The 12794-nt window shown below is 40.7% G+C and overlaps 1 protein-coding gene across 1 annotated transcript in view; it reads right to left on the bottom strand.

Annotated features, from left to right (window-relative positions):
* The window catches only part of c7h3orf70 (chromosome 7 C3orf70 homolog), a 33788-nt gene extending 28398 nt beyond the window's left edge, over positions 1 to 5390 (bottom strand). Inside the window, exon 1 of the mRNA XM_051702576.1 lies at positions 4120 to 5390. Coding sequence (XP_051558536.1) covers positions 4120 to 4294 — 175 coding nt within the window. The 5' untranslated portion in view covers positions 4295 to 5390. The remainder of the gene's footprint in view (positions 1 to 4119) is intronic.
* Positions 5391 to 12794: the final 7404 nt, after the last annotated feature.

Below are 12794 nucleotides of genomic sequence, written 5' to 3'. Positions count from 1 at the left end.
TTTAGATGCATCTCCTGTATTAGGGCAATAGATGCTGATTTACGGTGCAGGTATTCAAGAACATGGGTTTGTTTAACGGCTGAGTTTAGACCACTCACATTCAATGATAAAACATTCAACGAGTCCATAATTGGTTTAAACAGCTAAGATCATAATTAAATGAAGGGAAAACTAAATTAGTGTAAGAAAAGATTGAATATGCAATAGTAGCTGAACCTGAAAACCACCTACCTAGGACATAAATACTCCTGCAGTGGTGACCTGCTTCAAACAAAAGAAGGCTGATGTCTGTTAAGGGGAAAGGAAAGGAACAGAAAAAAAAAAAAAAAAACAATATACAAAACATACACAGACCACACAGAAATGACACTGTAGGTCTGCAAAAACTGAACCATGTACTGATCCGTGACCATCATTGTGTAGTTTGATTAAATATGATTGTAAATTGTGTATTAAAAATAATTAATTAAATAATTAAATACTAATTGTATTTAGAACCCAAGTGAGCAAGCCGAAGGCTACTGTGGCAAGGAACACAAAACTCCATAAGATGTTGATTAATGGAGAAAAATAACCTTGGGAGAAACCAGGCTCACTGTGGGTGCCAGTTCCCCTCTGGCAAAACAGCATAAATATAAATAATACTAATATTAGTTATTTGTGTGCAGTGCAAGTCATGGTTTAAAATTAGTAAACTAAGTAAGTGTTAAGGGCCAGTGTTTAAACAAAGATTGTGTATGAACTGTAAGATTAATGACTGTCTTTGAAGTTCATCCTGAATTTACTGCAGAAGTTCACATAGATGCATTGTCATTTGTTAGTTGGCTGATGAAGGCTTTTGTTGGCAATTAATTGATAGTCTATGTATTCCATTTTAAGAGTGTAGTCCATCATTAGACCAAGGTGATGCAGGTAGAGATCAGTGAGGTGCATCGCAGTTCAACCGGCAGGTCATTTCGTTGAGGTCTATCCTAAGTCCAGGTTCAGGCAGTGGCATTTGAAGTATCCCATGTCTTATGGTTGGAGTTAGCATCAGTTCATCCCCTGAAGTCCATCGTAACATACTGAAGTGATGTCTGGCTGGCACCGGCTGCATTTAGTCATCATCACTCAGAGACATGTAGCAGGAACGGAGCTGGATCTGGCCAGTGAGTTGAGAGCTCGAAGACTGATGGCAAACGCCAAGTAGATTGTAGCGTTACAGCTTGTCAAATTTGCCAAATAAAGTTGTCATGTCCCAGTGCTACAGTACATCAAACATGTTGTCTTATTTATGCCAACATCACCGCGCAAATCAGTGGATTTTCGAGGCAGAAACTGCAGCAGAAAGTTGCAATTAACAGCCAGCCTCTACCAGCTGACAATTTAAAAAACCTGTGATTACATGAGACTTATTATTCTCTGCTTTTGCCATCAAAACGTAAAAAGCTATGAGCACAACACTTTGGATAGGCCGGTAAGACTGTTAAAGTTTACATGCAAAGTAAAATTGGGGGAAGACGGCCAAAACATTATGTGTGCCGATAATTTTTTCTCAAACCGCTAAATAATATTGTACTATGAACATATAATGTAAAGTCAGAGGTCAGGTTCCTCTCAAAGTTTTTTTATTTTTTCTCCACTAACTATTGAAAGTTTTTTTTTTTTTTTTTTTTTCACGGTCACCTTTAGCTTGCTCACTGGGGACTTTAAGACTTTAAGGCATGATTTTCTACAAAACTGCTTTGAAACAATGTGTATTGTGAAAAGTGCTATTCAAATTAAAATGACTTGAGTGTAGACAAACTAATTTTTCCTCAAGAAAAACATGAAAATTGTGAGTTTTTCTCATAATCTGCTGATTAATGCAGTGCTGTTGTTTAAGATACTTTATTATAGAGCTCTGCTTTATGTTACCAATGTCAGACAATGTTGTTACTCAAGATTTAAAATACATTTATGTTGAATCCTTGAATAAGTTTAAGTGAAAGAAATTTGTGGGTGCCGTAATTTTTTTTATTTTTTTTAATAATCGTATCGTATCGTATCATGAAATTTGTGAATCGTTACATGCCTAATATATACTGTATGTACAGAGATGCTGTACCGCCACTCCCTATATGCAGATTATGCAGTCTGCGTAGGGCAACCCCCAAAAAGTGTATTGGCTGCCCTTCCCCATGCGTTATACGTTTTTGAAGGGCCGATAGTGGTCAAGGAACACTCTCCTCGTCAGACGATTGCCTTGGTCTGTTCTTGTAGCATACTCTATCTCATATAACCCATCCTAAAATGGCACACACTTTATACAATTTTCAAACTGTGATTAATCGCTTTACATGTCAGTCTTATCTTCCTTTAAAAGCTGGATATACATGGCCAGAATAAGATGCAATATTTTAAAAAACTACTTTTTAACTAGGGAGGAGTTATGAAGTCAGGTTCAGGTTCTGGGGGTTCTCTCAAACACAGTTTAGCCAAGAATGATTCTGCTTGACTTTAGCTATCGGCTTCACAAAACCCTTTCTTGCATAATTCGGTGATGGTAAATCTGAAACAGGAAGCCTGACAGAAGAATCAGTCAGTGAGGGTGCAAACTGAAATCTCTGCTGGCAGAAACACTGTCATGATGCGACTGCATAACAAAACCCACAAAAACCCAGAGTGACCTAATTTTACTGTCACTTTCCCAGAAGATTAAGAATCTCTTCACTGAGATGTAAGTGTTTACAAAGCTTCCTCTGATTTTCTCTCTCCCACTTGCATACTGACATAAGCACACACATTTGGTGATGATTATTTCACAGGAATCTGCTCCCTCCTTTACAGTCACATGATATTTGTTACCCTCATAATGGCTGCCAGTTTTAACAGAGACCCCTGTTGTTCATAAACCAGAAATGGCCTGATCCTATCACTGCCTTATAAAGACATCTCAGTACTCAGCTTTACTCTTCTGTTGACTTCTTCTACTTCCTCTATAATACTCTGTCATGGTAGAGTAATTTCCTCAGCTAATACAGTCTTGGCAAGTTTCACTTCAGTTGTAAAGTTCTTATGTGTCTACTGTTAAGGTAGATACTGTTGGTCTCTTTTTGAAGTAACGGTCTGTTAAGGACAATAAAAATCTCTGTTCAAAATGGAAAAATAGACAACATCAACAGCTCCCTCTAACGGTGGTAAGAGGTGCATCTGATCTGATTATCTCATGAATTGTCCATTCAATAACCAGCGTTAATGCTGCAGCTGCACTATAGCTTACTGCTTGTTTGTGCTGTGTGTACTTGTATCTTTGACATTTTGACATCTTTTGGCCAAAGATTGACAATGTCATGGTAATACAAGCCAGATGCGGTCATTTAGCCTACTTTTATGATCTAAAGGTACAAGTAAAAAATCAAAATCTTATTGTTTGGAAGAACAGAAACTAGCCTACATGTAAATCCACAACCAGTGGCACGTCATTTCTAAGATGTTTATGTATAATTTATCGACTTGTTTAATATTTCATTAGTGTCGCAAACACTAGTTTCTCCTATGAGAATGTGATAAAGTTTAGGCTAGTTGCTATTACAGCCTTAATCAAACCAAAAAATATGACTCATTATATTATGTCTATTTTACGTCTCATAAAATGAAAATATGTTGGTATTTTAAGGTACATTTTGATTAAAAAGTGACACACCATGTATAGTGGTCAAATGCATATTTTGAGCAGTTTAGCCTACAGTAAATCCTTTAGTAGTTGCTGGAAATAAACTGAAGAATTTTTTACCTGACGTCATCATTCAATAACTCTCTGAAGAGAAATGGAAACCAACGAATTTCCCTGATATTGTGGCTAACACCTTTGTTTTATTAAAGTCAACCCAAAAGATGCTTCTTTGCAGATTAAAAACATCTTAGCAAGCTTGTGATTTGTCTTTCCTCACATAATACTAGCAACCAATTAACTGATTTTTCCTTTTTATAGGAAAAGGTTCATATAACCACAAACTCACTTTGTGGGTGAAAGTTTCACACTGAAAGAGCCACAAATATTCAGTGGATCATCCAAGTGGATATTCTGCGTTCGCATATGAGAGTATAACCTGCCTGCCTCCAACGATGCTGTAGAGACTGGACGTAAGATCTACTTACAGTGGCACCAGCCCAGATGACAGCACCAGTGCAGCTTGAAGCACTTCCCGTGGCTGTGTGTGGCGCAGATGGATAGTCCATCGCAGGGCAGAAAGTCCGGTCGCCCCGCACAGCTCCTCGCCAAAGCCTGCGCTTCATCTAACTTCTCGCTCTTCTGTCCGCATGAAGCGGCCATTGCGCACGGATCACACCGACAGCAAACCCCTCATCAGCTCCGAGTGCTCGGGGAAGATCAGATGCGCTCAACGTAGGCTGTTTTGTACAAAAGTGGAGATCCGTCCAAGACTTCGGCTACTCAAGTTCAACCTCTAAGTTAACCCTTATACAAAACCATCCAGTTTCTGGTTGATTCGCGTCTACACAATCACTCTTACAGAAAAGATCTCCGTGCCCGAATGTGTCCACGTACAGCTTCAGATTGGCACGGAGACTGATGTTGATGCTTACTGTGGAATAAGGTCTTTCCGCTTCGCTCTCTCTCTCTCTCTCTCTCTCTCTCTCTCTCTCTCTCTCTCTCTCTCTCTCTCTCTCTCACACACGCCTTAACTCATGCATTTTTTTTCTCTTTCCAGCTACAAATGTTCCAAAAGAAGCCTATTAAAAACAACTCCACTCTCTAAACTGCTCCCATTCTATGGTTTTGAATTAGTGGGGTTTCGTTTGTAATGAATATGTTTTTGAATAATTCGTTCTCGTTTATAACCACTGTTTTGAGTGATCATTCCTATGACAGAGCTCTGGATGTGGCCACTCTGAAGGGAGCGAGGCATTACTGTATAAATGTATCCTTTTCTCCAAGTGGTGCTCACTGCAGAGCCTAATGGGTGGAGCTTGACCTAGTCCAGCTCCAATGCAAGTCTGGACCTAGTCAAGCGCCACCCACTGGCTGTTAACGTTAATGCAAGCTCTTCGTCAGATCGAACTTAATCTAATGGAGAATTTTTATTTTATTTTATTTTATTTTAAGTATTGATGCGCAAAGGTTAGGTCAAAGTAACCATAAGACTTGCATGGAACTTTAGATGCTGACATAGTTAATATTGCCTTACCTTTCTCTAATAATTTTCATGATTTTTCAGCATGGTCAGCATTGTTTCTGTGACAAACAGCATGACTAGACTATCTGTGCACCCCTGCCTTCTTTTTCCACCACATTAAGATGTAGGCTATTTGTGAATTCATCTCAAACGTATGTGATTAATTAAGTAATAAAATTTTACCTAGGTTACCTAATCTGCCCTTTGATTTTGTAGGTAAATGTGGGAACTGAGTTGCCCTCGCAGGTGCAATAAAAACATTTATCACACCTGTCTGCTCTTTTTGTCTTCTTTTTGTTCCTTTTAAATGTACACTTAGGGTCTCCACCTCAAGCAAGAAAAATGAATGCATGTACTACAACAGGCTAGTTGTGAATGTAATTTAGATGGAATATATGAATATAAGTTTGGATGGACTCAGCTTTCATGTGATAGGCTATGCATTATGCTATCTTAATCAAATGGCCATGAGTAACCTGTCCAGTAGTCTGAAACCAGCCACTTGACTTTGCCACACTAAAGAAAAAACAAGAGGACAAGTGTGCTCTGAGACTGATAGCGAGGCAACCACTCCAGCAACATTTGTGAGTAGACTGGAAGTGTTGCTTAATTAACAATTTATTAGTCGCATTCTCCACTGTCCTCCAAGTGTTGCTGGATTTATTTGATTTCTATTCCTCATGATCACGCAGCTTGTTTTCATGAGCTGAATGGGAGGCTAAACAAAAAGTTAAAGTTAAAATGAAACCCGGGAAGGAGGAGGGATGCGCTGTCTTGGAGTCCTCGCCGCTGCCATCTGCCAGGGGAGCAGGCGCGGCCATCTGCCTGGAGGTTGCTTCCGGCTGCCGAGAGCCAGAGGAATCACTGCCATCCGCCGAAGAAGGGGAGGAGCGGTTCTGTCCGCCAGGGGAAGAGCGAGCTGGTGTCCGCTTCCTTCTTGCCTCCAACTCTTAGAAACTTTACACTGGTGCCGAAACCTGGGAAGCCTGGGCCAGTCTGTTGGAGTTGCGGGGAGCCTGGACACGCCTATGACCGGTGTCCGGTATTGGAGGTGGGGACATGGGTCCAGGTCTGGGTCCCCGACACACCACAGACTACCCCCGATCGAGCAGGGACGTACCATATACCGGTAAGTATTAAGGGGCATACATATCAAGCCCTGGTGGATTCTGGCTGTAATCAAACCTCGATTCACAATGGCTTGGTTCATGACGGGGCTTTGGGTGCAAAACACAAGGTGATGGTGAGGTGTGTGCATGGTGATGTTCACGAGTATTTGGTAGTGATAGCCATTATTCAATTCTGGAGGAAAAAGCATTGAGTGGAGGCCGTGGTTATTTCCCGCCTCACCCATCTACTGATTTTGGGGACCAATTGGCCGGGGTTTAAAAGTTTATTAAAAGCGATATGTGTGGATGCGACCTGTAAACCGAAATCTTGGTGTGTGACATGATGGCTGGGGAGGCGGAGCGATGCAGGAGAGGGGGAATCCACCGGAATTCCCAGAGGAGGATTTCCCTCTAGAGCAGTCATGTGATGAAACCCTTAAGAACGCCTTTGACTAAGTGAGAGTGATCGATGGCCAGAAGCTCCAGCCTAATGTCACACTCACATATCCATATTTTTCAATCATTAAGGACAGGTTGTATTGAGTGATGCATGACACTCAAACCCATGAAAATACAACCCAGTTATTTGTCCCGAAGAGCCGGCGGGAAACACTTTTCCAGGAGGCTCACCATAATCTTTGGCAGGTCACTTAGGACAAGAAAGGACACTGCACTGGCTAATGGCCCGCTTTTATTGGCCGGGCATTCGCAGATGGTGTGCGGCATGCCACGAATGTCAGTTGGTGAATCCACCGGCCATGGCCCGCTTCAGTGGCTCCACCGCATGAAGGATACCGGCGCGGATCAATCCTACCCGGCGAAACAACATCCGAATTGTTGGAATTCTTGAGCATGAAGAAGGCAGAGATATGGTGAAATTCCTAGGTGAGCTCTTCCCGCTTCAGTGGCTCCACCACATGAAGGATACTGGCGCGGATCACTCGTTGGTACCTGGCACTTCAGCCGTTCAAGTTAAAAGTAATCCACAGGCCGGGGCTGCAGATGTTTGTGGCTGATGTGGGGGGGGGGGGGGGGGGTTGATTTGTTCTTAAAGTGCTGGATTATTTGCTGAAGCATCTGTTGGCAAATTGACAAGTCTCGAATGATCCTTGCTCTTGAAGGATTAAGCTGTTTTTGGAGGCTCCTTATATACTATGACACAATTGCCTCACTTGTTTAACATATCCTGTTTAACATTGCCTTGTTATTTTAACTCGTCAAATTGTTATTAGTCTTAAACTGCCCATCTCAACTTTTTTGGAGTGTGTTGAATCATCTGATCTGAATTGACTGTACATTAAAAAAACAAAAAACAATGAAATTCACAAGGTAAAACATCATATAATGTGTAGTTGTAGTGTTTTCAATATAGCAAAGGGTGAATATAATTTACAAATCACTCCTTTTCGTTTTTATTAGCATTTTTCATACTATCCCAACTTTTTTGGAATTGGGGTTGTAAATTGTCACTTCTTTTCTATAACTTCTTATCATTAATTAGTTCTACAATTAGTTTTTAATATTTTAGAATGTTTAACTATAGGTAGAGTACTTAAACTTTTTTCTGTATGGAGCTATCAATTATGAAATTACCAACAAAGAGATTTACCGAGGGGAGTCACGTGACGGCACACGAGGAGCGGACGTGCAAACGCTAGCTCTGCGCACTTTGCTAGTTTTTAATTATTTTTATGTCATAAACTGGTGAGATTTGATACACCCTGCTACATATCTCTCCATTGAAGTCAACATGGCAAAGAATTCAAAATCCTCGGTCTCTGGAGATATTAAAAGACACTTACGTGCTCAAGCTGGTGCCTCGGACGGGTCCGCAGACCAGGAGTTCGGTTTGGACGGTGCGGTGGGAAAAATTCAACGTCAACTGGCGAGCATGTCTGTGATGCTGAAGAAAGTTGTTGCTGACTTCTTGCTGTAATACGTCAATCGATTATTGTGATGGAAATGAAATTGGTAACAAGAATCGGGGACGTCGAGACACGGATCGATTATCTGGAGTCATCAGAGGGGGAATTGGCTGCTAATCTGCTAGCGACTAAGATAGATTTGGAACGCATTTTGGAAAAACTGGAAGATTTGGAGAATTGTAGCCGGCGAAACAACATCTGAATTGTTGGAATTCCTGAGCATGAAGAAGGCAGAGATATGGTGAAATTCCTAGATGAGCTCTTCCCGAGTCTGCTCGACATAACAGGCCACAAGCTGGAAATTGAGCGAGCTCACAGAGTCCCGGCTCGGAGATCCGCTGAGGGAGACAGGCCCTGATCAATTCTGGCCAAATTTCTGAGATCATCCGATAAAGATCTCATGTTGCGTGAGGTGAGGAGCAAAGGAAAGCTTACTTGGAAGAATCACAGCATTTTCTTGTTCCCAGATTTTGCAAATTTGACAAGAGAGAAACGTGATCGATTCAAGGAATGCAAGAAACTCTTACATCAACGGAAGATCGCTTTTGCTCTGATATTTCCGGCCAAATTGAGAATAGATACTAAGGATGGCCGCAAAATATTGACATGCCCACAACAAGCATTATCTTTCATAGAGACAATGGGGTGAGAAAACCATTAGGTGACTTTCATATGGCCCCCAAGTGAGCTGTCTCGCTGTACATACACTTGACTGTCTGAGGAAGTTGGGCGCCATTTTTGTTTCTTTTTGTGTTGGTTCTGCCTAGCGGCAGGAGTATGTTTTATGGAATAACACTCCTTCAAGAATCTTTTGCATCAAGAAAGGGTCGCTTTAACACTGAAGTTCCCAGCCAAATTGAGAACAGATATGGATGGCCGCAAAATATTTACATGCCCACAACAAGCAATGTCTTTCATAAAATCAATGGACTGAAGAAGTCATGGTGTGTTTCTCACGTGCTTCCAAGTGAGCTGTCTCGCTGTACATACACTTGACCATCCGAGGAAGCTGGGTGCCTTTCTTGTTTCTTTTTGTGCTGGTTCCACTTAGTGGCTGGAGTTTGTTTCGTGAAGTATTTTTTGCAGGACATTGGGATGATTAGGACATCTCCTGCACTCATGAAACAGCCAGCTCACTGAACATTCGTTTGACTGTCCCAGGAAACTGAATGGCTTTATTTATTTATTTATTTATTTTGTGTGTGCTGGTCCCGCTAGCGGCTGGAATTTATTTTGTGGAAGAACACACCTTCGAGACAATTTTGTGAATGAATCTACATGTTCTTCGTGTTCATTCTGCCTATTGGCTGGAGTTTGTTTTATAGATTATTTTCTGTTATGTAATTCTGTCTCACAAAATTTGAACAGTAGCACCGGACTTGAGAAATTCGATGGCAAAGATGTCGCGGGGACTCTCGTAGGCATACATGGACTGTTTGAGTTTAGAGGGATGGACACCGGTTGGCACTATCGTGCGTGGGGTTAATGCGCACGTTTTTCTTTTTTCTGTTTGTTTGGTTCTGGGGAAAGTTTGGGGTTTGACTGTGGCACTAATGTTGGAATGTGGTCTTTATAATTTTATTTTTGACACACAATCTAGTTTTTCTAATAGAGTATGTCAAAATGTCAAATGTTAATATGAGTGGATTGTCTCTCTCCATGTGGAATGTGAATGGGTTGGGGCACCCCATAAAAAAAAGGAAGGTTTTTTATTTTCTTAAACGTAAGAAATATGATATTGTGTTCCTTCAAGAAACACATCTTTCCCTGCAGGAAGCTGAAAATTTTGGGAAGATATGGGGAGGACATGTTTTCTTTAGTGCTGGCTCAAGTAAGAGCAGGGTAGTCATTACATTGATAAGTAAACATCTAAAATTCAAATGTCTCAAACAGATTAAAGATAAATTAGGAAGAGTCATTATTGTTAGCAGAAATTCAGGAGCAAAGGTTTATTTTTTTATAGATCTTGAAGGGATGTTACAAACCGCTGGCACCCCTCATGATATGATATTGGGTGGAGACTTTAATCTTTTGATTGATTCAGTCCTTGATCATAGTGAAGCAAAAGTGTGTAAGCCCCCTAGAGCAACACTGACGCCTCACAGGATGTGTAAAAATCTTGGCAACTTTTGAGCACATCTGGTAGGGATTATTAATTTTTTTCATCAGTCCATAAGATTTATCCTAGAATAGATTTTTTTTCTAAGTCCCTCATTTCATCTGTTGTTGATTGTTCAACTGGAAACATCTAAGTCTCAGATCACGCCCTGGTGAGTTCAGAGGTGTAACCACATGCGGAAAAAAAGAAATCATATAGTTGGTGCTTTAATGTATCCCTTTTGCAAAATCCTGATTTCCAACAAATGTTAAAGGCTGAAATCAATGTTTATATGGAGACCAACTGGTCCTCAGTATCCTCTGCGGGCGAGGCTTGGGAGGCACTTAAGGTGGTTCTTAGGGGTCGGGTCATACAGTATGCCTCATTCATCAAAAAATCCAAAGCACAAAACTCGTGGAGTTGAAAGGGAATATTAAAAGTGCCGAGGCAGAGCTGAAGTGCTGAATGTTTGAAATACAGATATAATACTATTTTGTCACGGAAAGTGGAGTTTTGGTTATTCAGGGCAAGACAGTCATATTTTGAGTTGGGGGACAAAGCAGGAAAACTTTTGGCTAGATATTTAAAGCAGAGAGAGTCTTTTTCTACCATTCCCTCAGTGAAATCTGCTGGTGGTGAAATTTTTACCTCGGCCATTGATATTAGTAATGCTTTAAAAAAATTATATCTTGATCTTTATAGTTCCACGTCTTCGTCTATTGATGAAGATATTAGAAACTTTGTGGAACCATTAGATCTCGCTAAATTGTGCAATTTAGCGAGATTTAGCAATTTAGCAAGACTGTGCAAAAAAATTATCTTGATTCTGAGATAAACTTGGAGGAGCTTGACGAGGTAATTAAGGCCTTACCTACAGGCAAGCTTCCAGGGCCAGATGGCTTTGCCGCTGAATTTTTTTAGATCTTATGCTACAGAACTGGCTCCACTTTTGTTAAAAGTTTATACAGAATCATTAAAGAATGGAAAGCTTCCACCAACCATGACACAAGCCCAGATCAGTCTGATTCTTAAAAAGGACAAAGATCCAAGTGAGTGTAAGAGTTACCGTCCAATTTCCCTGATCCAGCTAGATGTAAATATATTGTCAAACATTTTGGCCAACCGATTAAGTAAAGTTATGACATCTCTTTACATATAGATCAGGTGGTGTTTATTCGGGGCCGTAGCTCTTCTGATAACATTAGGCGTTTTATCAATATCATGTGGTCAGTGGCGAACGATCAGACTCCGGTCACTGCCATCTCACTTGACGCCGAAAAGGCATTCGATATGGTAGAATGGGATTATCTTTTTAAGGTTTTGGAAATATATGGATTTGGAAATACTTTTATTGGATGGATTAAGTTACTTTATAGACACCCGGTTAATTTCAAATTATTTTACTCTGGATAGGGGCACCCGGCAGGGTTGCCCCCTTTCCCCATTATTGTTCTGTCTTGCCCTGGAACCATTAGCAGCTGCGATAAGAAAGGAAGATGATTGGTAGGTATGGCACATAAGCTTCTGCTTTATGCAGATTATATTTTATTATTCATCTACGACCCCACTAGATCTATGCCTTGCCTCAAAAGAATTATTAATTCATTTTCTAAATTCTCAGGATACAGAGTCAGTTGGTCAAAATCCGAAGCTTTGGCTCTGACAGCATACTGCCCAGTAACGGCTTTTCAGCCGGGCACCTTCCAGTGGCCCAAACAGGGCATTAAGTATTTGGGCATATTATTCCCAGCAAATCTGTGTGATTTAGTTAGAGTTAATTTCAACCCCTTAATAAAAAGGTTTTTGAGTGATGTGGGCAGGTGGGCTTCATTATGAATCAAATGAATTGTATTCCAAAATTCAACTACCTGCTACAATCTCTCCCTATAGATGTCCCCCTCTCTAATTTCAAGCAATTTGATAGTATAGCAAAGACCTTCATTTGAAATGGTAAACGTCCCAGATTACATTTTAATAAATTACATAGGCCGATTGACAAAGCTGGGTTAGGCCTACCCAAGATTTTGTTTTATTATTATGCATTCGGTCTCAGACATTTGGCTCATTGGTTGCTTCCACCTGCGAGAGCCCCTCCCTGGTTTTGTATTGAACAGGAAGTTCTTGCCCCTATTTTGCCATTGCAAAGCCTATCTATTAAACTAACCGGAGAAGTTAAGTCACACCCCGTTATCTTGCATTTGCATGCAATATGGATAAAAGTGTCCAGAGTGTTTAATTCTGACATTTATTTAAATGTTGCCTTGAGCATATGGTGGAACCCAAAATTACATATTAATAAGTCCCCTTTCTGCTGGTCAGAGTGGATTGTGAGGGAGGTTAAGATGCTCAGTGACCTATATGAGAGTGGAGTGCTAAGATCTTTTGAAAACATGGTTCAACATTTTAGGAATCCAGATCTCAGTTCTTTAGGTATTTACAGCTGTGCCACCTGCTCTGTACTATTTTTGAGAGTAGCATACACCCCCCAAAAGCGGCAGATACTCTG

This window comes from Myxocyprinus asiaticus, chromosome 7, assembly GCF_019703515.2.
Source record: "Myxocyprinus asiaticus isolate MX2 ecotype Aquarium Trade chromosome 7, UBuf_Myxa_2, whole genome shotgun sequence".
Classification (NCBI taxonomy): domain Eukaryota; kingdom Metazoa; phylum Chordata; class Actinopteri; order Cypriniformes; family Catostomidae; genus Myxocyprinus; species Myxocyprinus asiaticus.
The sequence above is the reverse complement of the archived record's forward strand: the minus strand, read 5'-3'. Positions and strand labels throughout refer to the sequence as shown.